Below are 23,300 nucleotides of genomic sequence, written 5' to 3' on the forward strand. Positions count from 1 at the left end.
AGGGTATGAATACTTATGTAAATGTGATATTTCAGTTTTTTCTTTTTAATCAATTTGCAAAACTTTCTAAAATACTGTTTTCTCTTTGTCATTATGGGGTATTGAGTGTAGATTGATGAGGGAAAAAATGAATTTAAACAATTTCAGCATAAGGCTGCAACATAACAAAATGTGAAAAAAGGGAAGGGGTCTGAATACTTTCTGAATGCACTGTATATTAAATAAATGTAATTATTGTATTGTTGTGACAATTTGAAGGTGACATATTTGATGTGATCATCCAATGGGAACGGTGAAACCAGGAGCAGTGAGTGGGTAAAAGCAGGTCCACCTCCTCCTTTCCCATCACCCGTTAATCTCATTTTCCCGCCCACGAGAGAGAAAGACAGGGGCACGAGAGAGAGGGAGTGTGTGTGAGAGAGACAGACAAGATCGGTATTAAGGAGCGATGGATGTACTAAGGAAGGGTCTGAGCATGGCGAAGGACGGGGTCGCAGTGGCCGCGGAGAAGACCAAGCAGAGCGTCGCGGACGCCGCTGAGAAGACAAAAGAGGGAGTGATGTTCGTGGGTACGTCCATCCGACCGGGCGCTATGGAAACGCGGGATGTTAATGGTGGATAAAATGAGGAACAACTGAGAGATTAACGCCGTTAAGCAAGTAGAGGCCCACAGGTTGTTAATAGCACGTTACTATGGCTACGGCGTGGGACAACGGCTTTTCAAATCAAATGAGGAAAAAGTATTAAAAGGAAATTCACGGATGCGTCCGTCGCTCGCTCATGGAGTCATGGATACCGTGCGACTCCGTTGCCGGGGATTGGTGCTTCGTATATACTACGTGCAAGTCGTGCCAAACGGCCGTACGTTTTGCAATTTCGTGCTGCGTGTATGTACGGATGCTCGTGCACGGCGTGAGCGTCTCCTGAACGAACGTCACGAGTGTGTATCGTGTGCGAGCTCAGAGCTGACACCTGTTCAATGTTCATGGCCGTCCCTATTTACGGCCCAACTGCCCCCCTCCCCCCATGCTACAAGTGCCCCTCCCCCCATGCTGCAAGTGCCCCCCCCCCCCCCATGCTGCAAGTGCCCCTCCCCCCGCTCATCTAATTATCCAATCTTTGTCTATTTGATTCACTTTTCATTCTTTCCTACATCCAGCGAATACAAACAAACCCTCGACTCTACCGATTGCTCTAAAAAAGATTATTGCTAATATTTTTAAACCATCCTACCAATACTGTTGTGTTTTATTATTGCTAATATTTTTTAATAATCCCACCAGTTTTTTTGTAAAAAACAAAACAATTGATCACTCAAATTGATTGACTGAAAAACAGTTTCTCGTCTGAGCATGTGCGGTCCCTTCCTCTGTACGCACGAGCTCGTGCAACTATAATTATGGTCGTGCAGCTTTAATTATGAATAGTACAAACATCCGCTCCCTCCAGGAGCAGCCTGGAGCGGGCGAGGGGAGGGGGACATTGGGGGAAGTGGTGCAAATATTTTGTTCTGTGGATAGTAATCTCCCCTGTCTCCAGCAGGGATCAGAAAACCACTTGCACTGTGCCATGTGTACAGGTGGAAATCGTAAGTCGTCTTCCCCCACTCATGGGGGCGGTGGGGGTATTGTGTATATGACCTGACCCTGGGTAATCCCAGCATGTATGCAAAATTAGTATTCATTATTTCCAAGATTTAAATAGCTGCACCACCACTAAATCGAATATTTCCTGCAACTTCTATTTTATGACAAGTTTTTTTTTTCTTCAAATTAATCCTCCTTATCGGACTTTAAAAATTCCCCCTTCCAATCCCTAAAGATGGGCGAAAAAAAAACAACTTTCAAAACATTGTGGAATCGATCCAAATTTGCACAGACATAACTTTAGGTTGTCCTCATTAATCCCGGAAAGTTTAAGCTCGATCGGGCAAATCCTATCGGAGGAGTAGTTGATACTTGCATACATACATACTGTTACGTATTACCTCCCCAAACCCCGGTTACAGTGCACCTCAGAGTCTTGAGAGGGAAGGCGGCAGAAAGATTTGTTATTTAGAGTGTTCTAATAAACCATGGTAAAACCACACCAACGCAATTGAAGAACAAAATAAATAGCACCGCAAAGCAGGCATAACCCCTCAGCCCATACATGGTGGAAACCAATTTCAAGATGGCTGCCGTGGCGGCCATATTGAAAATCGCAGCACACCCATTTTCGAAAGGAACCTTCCTCTACTCAACCCCAACACACACTGCAAAAATGGATTTAATCGGACAAGCCGTTCTGCTTGAAATTGACGGAAACCAATTTCAAGATGGCTGCCGTGGCGGCCATATTGAAAATCGCAGCACACCCATGAACCTTCCTCTACTCAACCCCAACACACTGCAAACATGGATTTAATCAGACAAGCCGTTCTGCTCGAAATTGATGGAAACCAATTTCAAGATGGCTGCCATGGCGGCCATATTGAAAATCGCAGCGCGCCCATTTTCGAAAGGAACCTTCCTCTACCCAACCCCAACACACACTGCAAAAATGAATTTAATCGGACAAGCTGTTCTGCTCAAAATTGACGGAAACCAATTTCAAGATGGCTACCGTGGCGGCCATATTGAAAATCGCAGCGCGCCCATTTTCTAAAGGAACCTTCCTCTACCCAACCCCAACACACACTGCAAAAATGAATTTAATCAGACAAGCCATTCTGCTCGAAATTGACGGAAACCAAAAGTTGACGGACGCCTGGATGGCTGCCGTGGCGGCCATATTGAAAATCGCACCGCGCCCATTTTCGAAAAGAATCTTCCTCTACTCAACCCTAACACACTGCAAAAATGGATTTAATCGGACAAGTCGTTCTGCTCGAAATTGACAGAAACCAAAAGTTGACGGATGCCCGGACGACGCCCATGACGACAACACCCCTTAGCCCAATTTGGGCTGAGGGGTTTCATGTAATTGTATTGAGAACTCTCACATACACAATAATAACACGCTTAAAGAAAGTACAATGAAAATATGACTTGCATCTCATGAACAATACATATGATGGTACCATCATTCCCCAATGCTCTCAAAGCAATGAACTCACGATACCCCAAATGTGAGTGGAATCTAACATTCCCCAAAGTCAGTGCAGAATGGCAAAACAAAAGGCACGTATCGGCACGGCGGCGGACGAGGAGTTACGAGGTGAGAGGTCGATATGGGAATTTATCCGATATGGAAACCAACGGCAATAAACACGATGAGGTCGATATGAAAATCCCAACGACAAACACGATGCACCAGGCGGACACCCTCTTCGAGGACAAAATGGCATATCGGCCTGTAATGGAGGCCTTGCTTTCCCTCCAACAATAGCCCACACGTGGTGATAAAGCCTGAGACGCAGGTTTAATTGCAATCTCAATCTAGGACAATGTCACGGGCAATCCCTTTCACGGGAAGCCTCAACTCATTCACGACCAACATCAAAAAAGTCCGGTCGCAGCCTCGATGCGACTCACGGCTGTCTCCTCCTCTCCCTGCCAATCACCTCACTCCTCTTCTCCTTTCTGGTTTCTTTGCCGCGTTTTTCCTTTTTCCTTCACAAACATTTATTTTTACTTTTACTAAAGTAAACTCCATTTCACACAGAAATCTTAACAACAATATTACCTGAAACTAAAAATCCTACAAGTAAATCATTACAACAAAGGCGGATGTCACGGATCCGTAACAATACAGTCGTGGCCAAAAATATGGGCACCCTTGCCCCTTTTTCAAATAACTCACATTTTTTTCGAAAAATAAGTTGAAATTGACAAAAGTATTTGGTCTCCACAATTCGTTATTTCACTGTTAATATTACAGAACCTTTGTTTTTGATTCAGAACTGCATATATCCTTTTAAATCAAAAGATAAAAAGAAATGGCATTGACAAAATTATTGACACCCAGACTTAATATATGGTAGCACAGTCTTTGGACTAAATACACTACTCACAATAAATTAGGGATATTGGCAGGTTCTTTGGTGTGGTTGATTTTGTGTATTAATTATGTTGAAAAAAAGTTGTTGGTCCTAATTCTATGGTTATTAATGAGTGTGAAAAAAACACAGCATTCTTGATTTCAATACCCCAACCCTAACCCCTATAAAAAAAATTAAACTCACTCCCACAATATCCCTAACTTATTGTGAGTAGTGTAACTGCAGTCAAGAACTTCCTATAGCCATGAATGAGCTTCCCACACCTCTCTATTGGCAGTTTGGCCCACTCTTCTTGTGCAAACTGCTCCAGTTCTCCCAGATTTGAAGGGTTCCTTCTCCCAACTGCTGTTTTTAGATCTCCCCACAGGTGTTCAATGGGATTTAGATCTGGACTCATTGCTGGCCATTTCAGAACAGTCCAGCATTTTGTCTTGAGCCATTCCTGGATGCTTTTTGAAGTGTGTTTGGGTTCACTGTCCTGCTGCAAGACCCATGACTTTCGACGGAGACCCCACTTTCTGACTGGGTTGAACATTACACTCCAAAATGCCTTGGTAATCTCTTAATTTCATGATGCCATGCATACATTCAAGGCACCCAGTGTCAGAGGCAGCACAGCAACCCCAAAACATCACTCAACCTCCTCCATGTTTAACAGTAGGGAAGGTGTTGTTTCTTTGAAGGTTTCATATTTTTTCTGTAAACATAGAGATGATGTGCTTTACCACAAAGCTCGAATTTGGTCCCATCTGTCCACAGGACATTCTCCCAGAAGGATTTTGGCTTGTTCAGGTGTGTTTTGGCAAAGTCCAGTCGAGCTTTCTCAACAGTGGTGTCCTACTGGGTCTTGTACCCTAGAACTCGCTTTCATTGAGTTGGCGATGGATGGTGCGAGTTGAAACTGTCATACATTGTGTTTGAAAGTCAGCTTGAATCTGTTTGGCAGTTGATCGAGGTTCTTTCTCCACTATTCGAACAATCCTTCGCTGCAATCTTCGATTAAGTTTTCTCTTGCGGCCACGTCCAAGGAGGTTGGCTACAGTGCCATGAGCCTTAAACTTTCTGATAACATTGCTTACGGTGGACACAGGAACATCAAGGTCTCTGGAGATGGACATGTAGCCTTGAGATTGTCCATGCTTGGCTGCAATAGTGTCTGACAGCTTCAGACAATTCTCTGGTTTTCTTTGTTTTCTCCATGCTCATTGCGTTGCACACAGTGACACAAAACAGCAGAATGACTTCTTTTCTCCATTCAAACTGGTTGAATGAGTGATTTTTTTTTTATTGCAGGCAACTGCAACTCACCACAAGTGCGTTCAATTCCAAAGTAATGAAAAATCACCTGCTTGAAATCGAATTATTTCTAACAACTTCTCAAAGGTGCCAATAACATTGTCTAGACGTTTTTAGGATTGCTGTGTGGAATAAGCTAAAATGTAGTAATTTGTTCAGCTTTTTTGCATTGTTTCACTGCAAACCAAAGAAATACACATGTGGATACTAAAAGATTTTTAAATTTCAACTATTTTCTGGAGGAAATGGTGCGTTATTTGAAAAAGTGCAAGGGTGCCAATATTTTTGGCCACGAATGTACATACATTTACATGTACATGTACATGTACATACATACATACATACACATAACCTCCATTATACAGGGTGAGTGAGAAGTACGGAAACATAAACCACCAATCACACTAATATACGCAATTTGATGTCTGTCTGTCTGAGCACGTTACATTCGGTCTTACTTATGAAATCTCAACCAAACTTGACAGGACTAAGGGTCACACGACAGGACTAACATTTCCCTCTGTCCCCCTGAAGGTTTTACCCACCAAGAGGGTTGCGTGTTGAGGTGCATAGCCATATTAAAATAGCTTATTGTGGCATTTTTCTAAGGTGTCTTTTAATAACAAAAATAATAAGAACAATCATGACAATAGCATAATATTAATGTTTTTACAAATCAAAATTACTTCTAATAATATCCCCTCTCCCCACGGGGGTTTTCCTCCTTGGACAAACGCCATGTTAACATTTCTAAACAGCTTATCATGGCATTTCGTGAAAACCTTTACCAAAAGTAAAAAATATTATAAACCACAAACACGTACGATTACCTTTTTAAACAGTCGCTACTGCTGTTTAGCAATAAACTGAAAGAAATTTGGAGGAATCCTGACCTCCATGAGGCAATCTATGCTTATCGTGATGACGATAGCACTTGATCGTAGATATACTGTAGTCTATATAGTAATACACCCCACAAGGGTTAATAACATGACCCTTCCTTCTGCTTCCATGACGTTTTTCCAAGCCGTTTTTCATGGTGTTTTTACAAGGTCGCTTCCAATACTAAAAGTAATAACACCCACACTAATGATTATAGCATAATATTAGTGTTATTACACAACAATATTCCCCCTCCCTAATAGGTTTTTGTGACTTGCAATTTTGCCCTCCTCCCGACATCCTCATGGAAGGAAATTTAGAATGGTGAGGCACGCTCTGATCCTAAGTTAAAGCAAGCCTGTGTCCCAGTAGCGTCGTGTGGTGATGCGAGTGTTACGAGCCGATCCACGCTAGTATATATAAATCGGCGATTGCTCCTCTACTCTCTGTGAAGGACACAGTAGGATCTTTAACATACACCATCCAATGCCGGTGTAAGGCAAGACCATGGGTGTGACTTTCTGTTGGCCTGGGATCCACTCCCTGGCAGTGTGGATACTGTACGCTGTGCAGCGGACATGTGGGGATTGCAATAACGATCGTTATATTGAAAGAACCCCATGTTGAGATGAACACAACAATGGTGACCAGGAAGATTTTATGATGGAATTTAGTGAATAGCTTGTACTTCGAGCATATAATGTTTTTAGTTTTTACTTCCACTTCAGGCAAACCATTCGAGGCAATCACCGAAAGTCCATCCTACCAGCTGGAGCCGCAAAAAAAGAACCCCGCTACCACAGACTCACACCCTTATGCCTTAGTCACATATGATGCTGCCGCCACACGGTTCTGCGGTCTGCGGTTTGTAGATGGGATTTTTACAAATCGTACGGCTTTGCGGGCTGCGGCAGCAGTGTTCACAAATGTTACGGGGTCCACACGGCAATCGTAAAAGTCATGAAATCAAAATGCGTGAGGAGACCGCAAGGCGAACCGCGAGGCTCCCTCACGGCGACCACAAGGCAATCGCAAGGCGCCCGCACGGTTGTTGCGGTTGTCACGGTTGCCGTTAGGCCATCGTACGGCAGCACTAAAGTCACTGCACGGCCGCCGTACGATATTTAGAACATCGTACGGCCATCTCACGGAGGCCGCAAGACCTTGCGATACTACATGCGGTGGGGTTGCGGCCTACGGCCTAGCGATTTCCGAAAAAAAGTTGAATGTCAAATTTTAAAAATCGTAAGCCCCTGCGACGAGCAAAAAACCTTGAGATCACCTCACGGCTACCATATCTACCATGCGGCCACCGCACGGTTATGGCAATTTTCAGGACTTACGGCCGCCGCCAACACGCCACAGGCCATTTGTGACCGAGGCATTAATCTTCACCGATTGGCTAGTGGAAACAAACTGTGATTGAATTGGTTGAGTGAATGGAGGTTACCTGGACACTTACCCCAGGGAAAACTCGCTACAGGAGCCGCCCACCCCTCTCCCAGTGTGGGGAACAGTCCAAGCACCGTGGTTTCATGTTGGCGACAAAGTCCCACATGTGGGCTGATGTGCGCAAATGGTCGTTGATCGTGGGTCAGGTGCCATCGTTAGGGGTGGAGTAGGCTGGCCGTATATTACATATCGTGTAATTGGCTGTTTGGTGTTGGGGGCAGCTGTAGCTGTCGGTTCTTTGAGGAAATCTGGTTCGAAGCGGACAATTGCGACCATTTCTTTTGGGCCATGGTGATATATCACAAACTTTTTCTTTGTTCTGTTGATTACTAAGAAAGGCCTATCATAAAGTCTTTGTAATGGTCTGAGGACCATGTCATACCTCACAAATCCATGTCTGGCAACAGCGAGGCAGGCACGTGCACCTTGTGTCGGCTGTGCCAGGCAGGAGACAAGTCATAATGCAGCATACGGCTGTGGAGGCAGTGTGCAAAATCATCCGGCATGGATGATGTTGTACTTGATGCCATCACCAAATTGCCAGGCAGTCATAGCGATCAGCGATAGATAAATTCTTCCACCCTGTAGTTGAGATCCTCCTTGAGCATGAAATGCAGTTAGTACAATAGGGAGTTCGTCCACCCAATTGGAGCCATCCGGATGGCCACAGAGGGCCTCCTTAAGCTAGTGGTGGAAATTGTTGAGCATACCATTTGACCGTGGGTGGTAAGCCATGGTCCTGTGTCGATCTCTGCCAAGAGGATGATTGAGAACACTCCAGAAGTTGGACTCAACCTGGCACACCTAGTCCGAAACAAAGGTAGAAGGAATGCTGAACCGGGACACCCATCTGGACAGGAATGTGTGGGCGCAGTCTTCTGTTGTCATGGTAACCATGGGTATGACCTTGGGGAATTGCGTAAACCGATCCACTCATGTGAACAGGTACCAAAATCCTCGTGAAAGTGGCAGTGGACCTACAATGTCAACATGGGTGTAATCAAACTGATCTGATGGCTCGTCAAAAAGTTGTAAAGGAATTGCCACATGGCGGTGTATTTTGGAGGTTTCACAATCAAGGCAGGAACCTATCCACCTTCTGGATATTTTTGTGCGTGTGGCTCCACAATCTTATATCTACCTTCCATCGCATGCATTCCCCAGGTGTAACAACTTGTGGAGGGTGTCGAAGATGACTTGGTGGAAGTTAATAATATTCCCAGTCCCATATCCTTCTATCAAGTTAATATTCCCATATACTTCTATTCAATGCATCCAGGTGCCTATTGAAATTTCATTTAAACTTAATCACCCCTGCACTGCAGCTACCTTTCTGGGAAGACCAATCCATGCATTAATCACTGACTGAAAGATTCCTGCCTTAAAACTGTCCAAATCTCATCGTCTTCTTTCTTCTTTTCTCATCTTCTTTCTTTACCCCTGGACTAAACACTGTCCACTCTGCTGAAAAACTCCACTTCACCAATCTTGTCCACGTCTTTCTTTATTTTCAACATCTCTTTCAGATATCCTCGCAATCACCTCTTGTCTATGTATAAAGCCCAATCTCCTTCAAATATTCCTCATAGCTTAGTCTAGCGAGCCCTGGAATCAATCGAGTAGCTCGACACTGTGCATTCTCCCCATGGCGGCTATATCCTTCCTCAGATTTGGTGACCAAAACTGTACACAATATTCCACATGAGGCCTCATTAAATTCCTATGCTGTAAGTTGTCGCTCAACATTGTAATTACATTCTTGAAAAGTGACTTCAAGCCAATCCAATTTCCTTTAAGCCAATCCAATAAGAATTAATGTAAATAGGAGTGAGTGGGATAGGTTCCAGGGGAAAAGAAATTGCTCCATGCTGTGAAGGACAATGCGCACAGGAAGCAGATGAGGAGATAGTGAAGGAACATGCTGCCGTCTCAATTCAGCCAGCGAGGAGATGCCTTCTTTGAAGTCCTCTCTGAGACAACAGGGCTGCAGATTAGATGAGTATAGACCAACCATTAGATTAGAGTGACCAATACACAGCGGGGTGAAGTTGCTTCTTTGTAATCAGGGAATGGGGTCGCTGAAGCATCTGGGGCTCAGCATGCAATAGGCTCCCGATTCCTCCTTTACTGTCTGAGTCGGTTTTAAAGTGAATTTTGCCCATGAAATTCAGGGCACAGCAGCTTTTTTGTACACCGCTCCTTCCCTATTCCATTGCGAGGTGCTGCATGATGTCATTGCCGGGCACCGAAGGGGACCCGGTGATGACGCGCGCTGAAAGGGAGTACTCAGTTTTCACCCCGTTTTCTTTTTTGTTTGTTTGTTTGTCCGGGCGATATTTCAGCCATCCTTTGAGCAAGGAAGCTGAAATTTCAGCACAATAGTGAGCAAGTGCTTTCGCAAAAATGGTATTTGTTTTTTGATTAATCAATTAATTGATTAATTACTTAATTATTATCGATTAAGTACTTATTTATTTCCTTTCTCATCTGGGCATTATCTCAGGCACCTTTTGAGATAGGAAGCTGATATTTGGACATGACAATGACCAAGTGATTTGGCTATAAAGGGTATTTTTGAATTATTGATTAATCAATTGATCGATTAATTATTTATCGATCAGTCAATGAATCAATAATTTATTTATCTAATTTTTTCGATTAATGCCTTGTTTAATTAATTTTGAAAAAGTTACAGATTCGGATGAAACACTGGTGGTTGAGGTATGCCATTAGCAATTTGATTAAGAAATTATTTTACGATTATTCTTTATTGATTTTAATTATGCAATAAATCAATCAATTATTGTACACCTCTCCCTCTCAATACCGTCCCTATGTGCTGCACGGTGGTATCGCCGGGTGCCTGAGGCGCCCCGGCAATGCCGCGCACTGGAAGATGTTATTTATTTATTTGGCATGGGGGTGGTATACTTTGAATGTATTTGTACTTGTTGAATACTTAGTCGAGGCTGGTATAAGCGCTAACACATAGAACATATTATAAAGGGAGTGGGAGACAAGAGGGGGAAAGAGAGAAAAGCACAACAACAGTAGGGAACAGGGACATCAGGAGATCTTTAGAAGAGAGAGAGAGCTGGGGTGGGGAAGCTGTTCCTTTCTTTCTACATTTTTCCTCTCTTCTGTCTCCTGACACAAACTGTTGGTATTTTATACCTTCATCAAACTGTCGGTAACTCTTACATCAAGAGGTTTTATCGTTGCCAAGGCCAATGTAGCTCCTATCGATGTCTCTCATCACTTTGTTGCCATAGCTGAGGTGCCGTTGGTTTCTCTTCTCTCATGTTGCTGTCATTATTGAGGCCAATTCAGCCTTGGCAAGGTTTGTTGTGACCCAACTAGACTTTTGACAGCCAAAACAATTATTTTACCCAGTACAATTGACTGAACCTTCATCCCATTACAATTATGTTTGATCACAGCAATAGTCAAATGTTATACTGGTCCGTAACCCTCTGGTGAAATAACACAATGAATATGTCCATAACAACTGTAGCTTTATTAAAATGAGGAAAACCATTAGTCTGGCACAAAATTAGAGGTTTTGAGGGGTTTTGATGGACGAGTTTGTGGTAGTTATCTACCGCACACGAAGTTATAACGGAATGGTGAACAACTTCAAACAAGTATGTTCTCTAATAGGGAAACAACGTGAACCGGAACGATGTTAAGCGAGGATTTACTGTACATTGTTAAGCTTACTCAATTCCTATACACCAAAGGCAATCTCAATACATTCCAAAAAGCCTGCAACAAGTGTGTGTCCACTTTCAGGAGAGCCAGAAAGCAACATCTATCCAACCTCAAGATTGAACTTTCAAACTTGCCTCTCTCCTCTAAAACCTGGTGGCACTTTGTTAAGCCTGTCTCTGATGTATGCTCCCCTTCCATCCTTTCCTTCACTTCAAATGGCATCACTGCTGACTCCGCTTGCGAGAAGGTGGAATGCCTCAGTTCTGTATTTGCTTCCAAATCTTGTGACCCCAACTCCTTGCTCTCTTACCCACACTACCAAGTCGTACCAAACTGCTCCTGAACCCTGTGTCTTTTGCACTTGAGAAGGTGAAGAAGTTTCTGTCGACCCTCAACACTGACTGCAACAATGCAAGAATCAGCTCACGTGTACTAAAAGCCTGCTCTGCTGCTCCTACACACCTTCTCTCTGCCATTTTCATTCTATCATTTTCCCTAGGTCATCTTCCATCTGCTCGGAAATCCTAGGTCATCACTGCATTACATAAAAAGGTGCAAAAACGGATCCCACCAACTACAGACCTATCAGCTTGCTTCCAATCATCAGCAATGTCATGGAATCCATCATCACAGGTCAGGTCAGGTATGGGAGCATGCGCCGGAGCATCACACCACAGCATCCACTTTCCGACGGTACTCCAGGAGCCTCCGTCTGGCCATCCCCCAGGCTGATGCCTGGCCCATCCCTATCTCCTTGAGATGCTGATCAACCTGCTGCAACCATGAGGCATGCGGTCAGCCCGTTGGCCTCCTCCACTCACGAGGCTCCCTTGCTGAGCGTATCTGGTGAGCTGGATCAGCATCCAGAAAACGAGCCACACATCATCGCAGTTGATATGAAATCCTTCCTTTTCTCCAACATCTTCATCTTAGATCACCAATTTGGATTCAGACAAGGTCACTCCAGCCTGGCCATGCAACTTCTACTCACCCAACACAGGATGGAAGCCCACGTCAGAAATGAGATCAGGGCCGTCTTTCTGGACATGTCTCATGCTTTCTATATAGCTTTGCATCCTGCCTTGCTCTCCAAACTCTGCTTATGGCATCCAAGGCCAACTACACACATGGCTTACTGACTTCCTCTACTTTCATACCCAATGTGTGGCTCTCAACGGAATCCTTTCATCTCCTCTCTGTCAAGGCTGGAGTGCCCTAAGGCCATGTTCTGGACCCAGTCCTATCCCTGATCTTCATAAATGATCTCTCTGATTCTCTGGAAAATCCCCTTTATCTATATGCTGATGACTACACCCTTTGCTGTGACATCCCTCATCCTTCAGACAGGCAGGCAGCAGCCTCTTCCCTCTCTTCAGACCTTGACAAAATCACAAGCTGCTCACATACTTGGAATTGTCTTTCAATCCAGACAAATCTCACACTCTCACCATCTCACTCTGAAAGGACCATCTGGAAAATGCCCCCATCTACTTTATTAACAATCCTCTCAAAGAAGTTCTGTCACTCAAGCTTTTGGGTCTCAGGATCTCATGATCAGCCATGATCTCTCTTGGACAAACCACATTTCAAAGTTGGCCTCCAGAGCAAGTCGATGACTGGGCATCCTCCGTCGTGCATGGTCATTCATTGGCACACCTGAACTCCTATTCACCGAAAAGGCCTTTGTCCACACCTTGGTGGAGTACTGCTCTTTCCTTGGGACTAGCTCCCCTGCCTCGCACCTTGCTCAGCATGACGCCGTGGAAACCAAGGCCTTCAAGATCATTGGAATCTCCCACACTGAAGCTGAGTCTATGGGCCTATCGCTATTGCAGATGTCTATGGTCTCTGTTTTCTCCCGCCTGCACACTCTGCTCTTTGCTTGCTTTGACCCCCACCCCCAGTTTATGCAGGAGGCATATGGTCCACCATCAACCCCCTTCTGGTGAAACTACTGAAATCCAGGATCACTGCACCCCTCCAGTCATTTGTTCCTCTTTTTCTCCACCCGTGGAACCAAATACCACATTCTCTTCAATCTCATTCTTCCCTGTAGGTCTTCAAGACAACTATACATCACCATCTCAGATCATCCGCAATCCAAAACCATGATCTTTGCTGCCATTGTTAACCCCCAAACCGCACCCCACCACAAGCCATCCTTCATCCAAATTTCTAGTTTCCCTTCCTGAGAGTTTCTGTCTGTATCCCCATCTTGGCCACCCCATAGGTCCTTTCCTGCCCCCCATTCCTCCACACACCTATTGTTTGTCCATTGTCTCCCTCTGTCTTGTCCTTAAACTTGGCTGTTGGTGCCCCCCCCCCCCCTCTTTCTACTGATCCTTTTGTCCTGTTCTGTCTTGATCTGTTCAGTGTACTAGCTGTTCCACGAGTCTTGACTATGTATACCAAAAAAACACTTCCTCTTTTGATATATAATCTATCCCCTGACAAATAACACATACAACTCTGTTAGCTCCAACTGTAACTGCTTGGCACTTTGCTCTCTGCATACCCCCATATACGTATATTACCACCCCAGATGCTTCTCCTGTGTGACACGCATATTTTTATTCTTCTTACTTATCCCCAGCACCTTACATTTCTTTATGTTAAACAGCATAATTTACTAATGCTCTGCCCAATCTTTTAAAGTATCCAGACTTTCCTGAATCTGATCAGCACCCTGTCTGCTATCTACCTTACCTCCAAGCTTTGTGGCATCTGCAAATTTAGAAAGCCTACTCTTCACCCGACTGTTCAAACAAATCATTGATGTAAATTATGAATAATCTTGTCCCAACTCCGATTCATGAGGTACTGAATCCCTTAATCATTTTCACACCCAAATTCTTCATATGCCACTGAAATACTCATACCTCCTCTTCAAAGGTTCCGAACAGACGCTCCCATATGCACCACCACCACCACCACCACCATCACCACACAACCTGACAAATAATCATCTAACTTTCCATCAATTTCCCTCACCCGCCCCTCTAAAACAAAAAACTCTACTTTTCATATCCTTGTTAAATGGAGTATATCCATTTTGTCCAAAATGGAGCAAGGAAATGGAGTATACAAAATATCCTCTAAAACAAAAGTCCACATATTCAATATCTCTCCCCTCTACATCCGACACCCACATTCTTGTACACATGATGTGATAATTATGGTAATTGATAATTCTCACACTGATATGATGTGGATGCTTTTCATACAGAGAATCGGTGTATTTTATTACCTAGTGTGGACTGAGGTCATGTTTTCACCCCTGTCTATTTGTCTGCCTGTTTTCTGTCTGCCTGTTTTCTGTCTGTTTATTTGTGAGCAGAATATCTCAAAATTTAATGGACAGATTGGATGAAATTGTATATCTATATATATATATACATATATATTGTTGCGGATCTCCCGAAGCCCGTGCCATGTTACAAAGGGGGGATTAAACCCCTTTTTCCCCCTTAGGTCTTCGTGTCCACGAGGCCGAATCGCCACTTCCGCAGCAAGCGTGAAAAAGGGTATCGGGTCGACGCCGCTCGTACCTTTCACCCACGCTGCCATGAAAGCGGGGACCGGACCTCGCACAAGCCACGCTTAATCGAGTACGCCCGAGCGGTATGCGTATCACGTGATTCGTGCCGTTACTTTTATGGAACCCGATTCAAGCGGTTTTATTTGTACTATGCGAGGCCAATGGATGGAAGGGACGGGAACGATCAAATTGAAGAAGAAGAACACGATTTATTTCCACAATGTACAATGATTCGCAGAGACACAGAACAGGCACTTAAACAAGGTTAACTACTCCAGACACAGGGCCCACTCACGCACACGGGGAGAAGAAGAAAAGAAGTTTGCGCGCCAAACGCGCCTGGCGTCCTCCACTCCGGGGCAGCTCGCCCGGCGTGGCCCTCTGGCGGTCACGGCACGTATGCAGGAGAAGGCAGGCAGGGAGGAGATCGCGCGTCTGTGGCCCGGAACGGGTCGTCTTCTCAAACGCGCGATTAATACAGCACAGAGCGCAGGGCACGGGGCAAGTTTGTGTACAATGACGATAATAAGCAATTGTTCAATTCCCTCGTTCTGCAGCTCCACTCGCGTTCTCAAGCTCAACTTAATTCCACTGCCTGTGCACACGACTCTGACTCAATCAATGCCTCGACCAGACTCGAACTCCAACTCAGGCGAACTCCGAACTCTCAACTCAGGCGGAGGGCTCGGAGCAGGGTTTTATGGCTCCGCCCCGGCCTTACTCGAATGTTCCACGCTCCACCTCCCGTTGCCGTGGTTAGCCACTCCCCTCGAGCCCTGATTGGCGGCTCGTTGCTTACCAGCCACTCCCTCTGCAGCGCCTCCCTTCGGCCTTGCCAGACTTGTTCAGGCCGCGCACGTGGCATTCCAGCGCCAAAGGACCGCCCTATTCACGGGCCTGCTCAACGCAAAACTAACACAGGAAAGGACTACGCTTACATTCACTAAGAAATAACTGAACTATCGCGAGGCTATATGTTGTGCTGCGTCTACCTATGACGGGGATTACCCTTTATTCCAAAACCACAACACTACACCCCTCTCTCACCAGACTCGTCCCGAGTCGAACCCACCAATGGAACAACCGGTAGAGCCTAACATGCAAAATTAATATTACGTTTAAATGTGACACATAGGTGTGGTTCCCCCTAGCATTTACTCTGACCCAAGTGTGCGACAGTTTTAGCACTAGTTATGTCCCTCCTATTGCGTTGAGCAGCTATCTAACAGTTTCACACCCACAACTACCCGAGTATTTCCGGAATTTTCAAATTAAGCACATAGCCGGTGGGCACATTCTTCTATTTACAAGCACAGAACTTAACTTTATTTACAATGCTATGACCAAGGACCTGTTCTTTTTGGAAGAGAATATTGGAGAGGAGAGAAAACACAACAAAACACACTCATAAATGGCACTTGCTGCTTGCATCTTGCATCTTGCTTCTTCCGTGTGTGTCTAACAAACCGGCTGGCCCCCTGACCGGCATACAGGCCATTTGAAGCATCAGGGCCATCTAAACTTGCAGAACTTCTTCATCCCTAGCACACAATAATACAGAAAATGCTTTTATTTGCTTTCCATTGGCCAGCAGGGCCGTTCTCACGTGGTCCAACTGCGTGGCATCAATGACACTCAACAAGTGGTCCGAAGCTGCAAGATGATTTTACATAAAGATGCTGCACAGCAGAGGTGCAAGGCCACAAGACTTGTGGTCCTTAAGTGTAGTAAGGTGCAGCAAGAGGTGTTTGGCAGCAAAGTTCTGCACAGGTCGGCTGCACAGGTGCAGCAAAAGGACATGACAGCAAGGTGCTGCACAGTTTGGCTGCACATGTGGAATGGTGCAGAATGTATGCTGCTCAGGTGTGACGGTGCTGCACAGTTCGGCCTCCAAAATGGTCATGGGGCGGGGAGGAGAGACAAAGCACAACAAGCAAGCGGAAAAGATGCAGTGGCACACAGAAAAACAAGGTGGTGCGGTGCGAGGGATGCGGAAGAGCGAGCAGAGCAAACTCGTCCCTAGCCGTCCATACCCCCCACCGTTGGCTACACTACCCTAGCCCCCCTTGTATTCACAATCCGTCTCTACATCTTGTCTCCCATATCCCCCTCTAATTCCGAATTCGTCTCCCAATTCCTCCCAAGAAGGAAGGGATGGATCAAACACAATGTCACTTTTATGTCGTGATGCATCTCACCACTCAAACAGTCCACAGAGCCTCGGTGTGGAGCTTGTCCTCCTTGGTGAATGGCGGTGGATGGTGCGAAGGGATTTCTCATATTCTAACTACTCTAGTAACATTAACTCATTTAAACTACCCGGGGTCGTACCCTGCCAATCGGCCTCTTTAAACTATGTGGTTCTGAGAACCCGAATTCCCATTGCCCACACTGCGGTGCCCTCCAAATTTGGGTCTCACCCCCAACTAATTTTCTCACTGTGCCCTCGCACAATTTCAGGGCTGGGTCGTGTGGCCCTACCAGCAGGTCTACTTACCTGCAGACCTCAGCCACTGAAGCCGCCCCCCGAGCTTGCCTGCTCCTGACGACTACCTAACTGGGGAAGGCCCTCCCTGGCACTTACCCCCTCTATGCCCACCTTGGCATTGGGCAACCCGGGTCCTTCCCTTGGATCCTCGGGCCCCACTCACTCACTTTACTATAACTAACCGGCTTCCAGAGCCTACCTGCGGCCTCACCTGGCCGACAAACTACCAGCGGCAGAGTGCTCCAATAACCATACGCACTAAGTAAGCCACACGCCCAGCCATTCCACAGACTACAGCACCCAACAAAACACTACTTTCCACTACCCGCACCACAGGTGTCAATATCCATGTAATTTACCTCTGCCCTCTACCTGGCTTTACACTACCCCCCCCCCCCCCCGGGCTTTCGCGAATGGGTTCCACTCCCCCCATTCACTCCTCCGCACCATGCATTCCACACTTTTTATTCCACACCAAGCATTCCACACCACTTATCTCGCACACCATTTTTCTCACACACTACTTTCCATACACCTCAACACAATTCCATTTGTTTTCCACACACAATGCATCATCAAACACACAGCATCATCTATCTCCCTAATTTCCCCTAAACTCGTGCTTCCCCGTCGTCCCTTTACACTATGCACTCCCTTTCCTTTAACATCCACCTAAACTCTCTACATCCCCTCTATAGTTCAGGAGTCCTACTTAATTATTTTGGCTCTACTGTCTTCTAGACCTCTAACAATTATCCTAGCCCTCCCTCGGCTAGCTTCGGTGCCCCATGGAGGCAACCATTGCTGGCACCCTCATGTGCCTATCACTGCCATCCCCGTAAACTAATGCTCATGCCCCCCCCCCCCCGTGTGAGGAATGGTGACACCACCATTCCCCCACGTGGGGTACCCTACTTCCAGACCTCGAAGCTACGAGCCTCTCCAAGTGGATGTACGTTGTCACAGCTCGGCCTCGAAGGGCCGAGCGATATCCATGCGGGTGGTTGGTCGCCTGTATGGGGTGTCCGGCCGGCATTTTCGATCCAAGGGGGGAGGGATTGATGGGCCCAGGTTCAGGGCTCCATCCCTGCGCGGGGCTTCGCGGTCCCACGCACGGTGACCCAACCGGCCACGGTCGGAGCACAGCACCCGACAAGGTGCGTGGCTCCGGAAACTCCTACCTCCCCTTGAACCCGGCCGATGGGCCTTGCCACCATACAGCGCCAACTATACCGTGCGGGGGCCGGTACGAATCGTGCATGCCGGTCCTTGTGAGACCGACGCAGCACGGATTCCCTCCGGTCCCTGCGGCACACAACTCACCGGGGGCTCACGCACGCTACCCATCCCGCTAGGCGCTACCCCGGTCGGTGTCGATGCTTGAGCCGCGTTCCCACCACGCGCGACCCACTCCACACCCAGGCGCACACGCGCCTCCAACACACTCCGTTATGCACTCTTTTTTTACACACTCAGGTGTGCACTTTTCCTCCACACACTCCTTTGCCGCACAACCAGGCGCACACGCGCCCCTCACACACTCCGGGTTGCACACTCCGGCGCACACCACCCAGGCACACTCACGCCTTTCACACACTCCGGTGTCGCACACTCCGGTGCACACCTTTCTTCTACGCACTCGGCCCTTGCACACTCCGGTGTACACTCGTCTCACACACTCAGCCCTCACACACTCCAGTGCACACTCGGCCCTTGCACACTCTTTTTCCACACCCCAGGTGCGCACTCCCGCTCATACTCCGGTGTGTATTCTCGCTCACACTTCGGTGCACACTCTCGCTCCACGCACTCCCTCTCACACCGCACAATGGGCCCTTCGCAAATCGTGCCACCCTCACTCATACACCACACAATGGGCCCATCGCGAACGCCCGGGTCTCGCTTCTCTCCCAAGCGCGCCGAGAACCTGTTCGCGCCAAACACATTCGCGCCATTTTCACTCACCTTGGGGCTCTCCTTCCGCACCAGCACCTGCAAACCTTTTATTGGATTAGCAAGCCAGGCACCACGGTGCAAATACAGACTTTGTTCAGGCTCCATTTCTTTCTCCCGTGATTTATTCGCTTTCTCTCCTGTCTCTTCTGCCCCAATTATTTATTTTACCTCGACAATCGTCGGCGCCCCCAAAATTTCCTCCTCCAACTCGACCTTCGCCGGCGCCCCCAAAATTTATTTGTCCAATTCGACGATCATCGGCTCCTCTACACCCCGTGTCGCTACTCCCATTGCCCCGGTCAATTTAGCTGTCCTTCGCTCAACCTCGCTCCCCACGCGTTCCCCACACCGTGTCACCTCGTCGCGTACCACTGCGACCTTCCCGCTCAAATTGCACCCAATGTCCTCCCCTGCCTTTTTCATATCCCTCTTTTCCGCTGCCCTCATCTTTTCCATTTGATTAGCCATTCGATCCCACATTTGGTTCATTTCTCCCATCTGTTTTCCCAATCGCTCACCCTGAGCCTTCATATCGTCCTTTTGGGCATCCATTTTTGCCATTATTTGGGCCAGGTATAACTCAATGTCGAACCCGGCCCGCACAGCCGCCGCCACCGCCACATGCGAGGCGCCGCCACTTCCTTCGCCAATTGCTGCACCCTCATCAATTTCCTCCTCTACCAACTGTCCCTGTTGGTCCTGGGTCATCAATTCCTCCTCTACTACCCCCACTGGCATTTGACCGTCTTGGCCAGCCATGGTACGAATATGATTTTGGTTTTAATACTAAATTTCGTACACTCGCAATTTCGAGTGGGTGAAGCGCACTCTAGGCCCAATTATCCCACTCCTAGACACCAATTTGTTGTGGATCTCCGGAAGCCCGTTCCACGTTACAAAGGGGGGATTAAACCCCTTTTTCCCCTTGGGTCTTCGTGTCCACGAGGCCGAATCACCACTTCCGCAGCAAGCGTGAAAAAGGGTATCGGGTTGACGCTGCTCGTACCTTTCACCCACGCTGTCACGAAAGCGGGGACCGGACCTCGTACAAGCCACCCTTAATCGAGTATGCCCGAGCGGTATGCATATCACGTGACTCGTGCCGTTACTTTTATGGAACCCGATTCGAGCGGTTTTATTCATACTATGCTAGGCCAATGGATGGAAGGGACGGGAAGGATCAAATTGACGAGGAAGAACACGATTTATTTACACAATGTACAATGATTCGCAGAGACACAGAGCAGGCACTTAAACAAGGTTAACTTATCTCCAGACACAGGGCCCACTCACGCACACGGGGAGAAGAAGAAAAGAAGTTTGCACGCCAAACGCGCTTGGCGTCGTCCACTCCGGGGCAGCTCACCCGGCGTGGCCCTCTGGCGGTCACGGCACGTATGCAGGAGAAGGCAGGCAGGGAGGAGATCGCACGTCTGTGGCCCGGAACGGGTCGTCTTCTCGAACGCGCGATTAATACAGCACAGAGCGCAGGGCACGGGGCAAGTTTGTGTACAATGACGATAATAAGCAATTGTTCAATTCCCTCATTCTGCAGCTCCACTCGCATTCTCAAGCTCAACTTAACTCCACTGCCTGTGGAGTGTGGACCTGTGAAGGACCGCCCTATTCACGGGCTTGCTCAACGCAAAACTAACACAGGAAAGGACAACGCTTACATTCACTAAGAAATAACTGAACTATCACGAGGCTATATGTTGTGGTGCGTCTACCTATGAGGGGGATTATCCTTTATTCCAAAACCACAACAATATATATATATAAATTTTTAAATATATATAAACAGGAATCAAATTCCTGCGAGGGGCTCAGTGTGAAAAAATTCTGACTCAATGCGGGACTCGAACCACGGACCTCCGTTGATAACGTGTCAACAGCCCACTGCGTTATTGAGCCAGCCGCAATCTGCTCAGAACCTTTCCACACTTAACACTGCGAGCTTTATAATGGCCGATGTCTTACGTGCCTGCTCGGCAGACCCCGAATGTGAGCGTAAGTGTATGTATGCGTATGTATGTGTGAATAAGTAGAAATGCACTGAACATTAATTCATCTACAATTTTATAAACAGGAATCAAATTCCTGCGAGGAGCTAAGTGTGAAAAAATTCTGACTCAATGCGGCACTCGAACCACGGACCTCCGTTGATAACTTTGATAATATCCGTTGATAATAAACTGCGTAAATTTCAAGAAAAACTGGAAAAATTGAGGTGTTCTCAAACTTTTGACCGGTAGTGTATATATATATATATATATATATATATATATATATATATATATATATATATATAAATATAAATATATATATATAAATATATATACGTATATATATATATATATATATATATATATCTGAGAAATAGTAGAAACTCCACAGTACGAGCAGGGCGTCTCATTTGCATTAAATAAATAATTGGGAGATTAAATCAGACGGGGACATAGTTTCAGGACGTCGATCTTTAATTAACGACAAGCTTTCGACCAACAAAGGTCTTCATCTTAGTCGTCCCCAAGTCCCTTCCGTTGAACTTGGGGACGACTAAGAAAAAGACCTTTGTTGGTCGAAAGCTTGTCGAAAATTAAAGATCGACGTCCTGAAGCTGCGTCCGGGTCTGATTTAATCTCCCGAACATACATACACACACACACACACACACACACACACACACACACACACACACACACACACACACACACATATATATATATATATATTGTTACAGATCTGGGGGACGGCACTCCCGTTAGCAAGGGGGGGTTAATCCCCTTGTCCTGTTAAGCTGGCCGTCCGCTGGTCCTGGGGGTATGACGTCACTTCCGGTCGGTGGTGAGTAGGGTTGTAAGCCCAATCCGTCTTACTACCTAATTACCACCACCGGCCGTAAGCGAGGAGATACTCCCACCCAGGCCGCAGCGTGATTGGATGCGCCGAGCGAAGCGAGCTGCGACTCAGGCCGTTAACAAAGGATTAAACCCGACTCCGAGCGTTGGCCGAATCGTGCCACAGATACTCAATCGGGAAGGGACTAAAGTGATCGAGGGAAGAAGAAACCAAAGTAAAGGAAGAACAGATATTTATTAATTATGTAGATAAAACCCAAAGAGGAAATGAAAGAAGGGCATTTACAAGGAGAGGAAGAAGCAGATACACAGGGCAGCCTTAAAACAGTCTTATATTACCATACGCCCAGACAGAACAAACAGACTTACACGGATAGGGACTGGCAGGAAGGAATGGCTGGAAGGGGGAGAAGGTCCAAGCAGATGGCAGGGCAGGAAGGTATGGGCAGATGCACAGCGTCGAGGTCCGCTCCAGTCCACGCTCCGGTCCACGCTCCGGGCTTGAGGCAAAACCCGGCGGCAGCTGCACGTATGGTTTCACGCGGTTGGACAATGCATATATACTACGGTATTGTCGTCGTCAACGGACTCACTCTCCTGCCTTGCGACTCGTCGTGTTCTCATCTGGTATTTCGTAGCTCGGACCTTCGCACTCATCTCTCGAAGCAGTCCCTCGCAGCCGCTTTTATTGGGTGTTCTTGTATCCAGCCGCCGGCTCCTAGGAAACGCTTACCGGTCGGCTCACCTCGGCCCTGGTTGGCCGACGAGGGCTCGCTGGCTCAACCTCTTGAGGAGACATTGACAGGCCACGCCTCCTTCCTGGCGCTCGAACCCTCTCCTCCCCTTTTTCCTCCAGATTACCATGTGCGTAATGGCGGCTTGGGGCCAGCAAACGAACCAAGACAAGGGGCAGCGAACGCAGCCCTACCGCTACTGCACTTTGAAGAGAGGGAGATGATTGGGGGTAATTGAAGGGGCCTATCTTATTTGATTAATGCAACGCAGATTCAACTATTGGGAACAGATCCTTAACTAAAACACATAATAATGAGATAACTACAGAGAGGTCCTATGGTGTGCTACGTGTTGTACATGCACTAACTAGGGTGCGATCTTTAACCTTTACCAAAAATG

General features: G+C 46.8%; 1 protein-coding gene across 1 annotated transcript in view; it reads left to right on the top strand.

The window, feature by feature from the left end:
• The first annotated feature begins 376 nt into the window (after nt 1–376).
• The window catches only part of LOC137424706 (alpha-synuclein), a 75,711-nt gene continuing 52,787 nt past the window's right edge, over nt 377–23,300 (top strand). Inside the window, exon 1 of the mRNA XM_068112445.2 lies at nt 377–569. Coding sequence (XP_067968546.2) covers nt 449–569 — 121 coding nt within the window. The 5' untranslated portion in view covers nt 377–448. The remainder of the gene's footprint in view (nt 570–23,300) is intronic.

The sequence above is a fragment of the Myxine glutinosa genome, chromosome 4 (assembly GCF_964187855.1).
Source record: "Myxine glutinosa chromosome 4, kmMyxGlut1.1, whole genome shotgun sequence".
In the NCBI taxonomy this organism is placed as follows: domain Eukaryota; kingdom Metazoa; phylum Chordata; class Myxini; order Myxiniformes; family Myxinidae; genus Myxine; species Myxine glutinosa.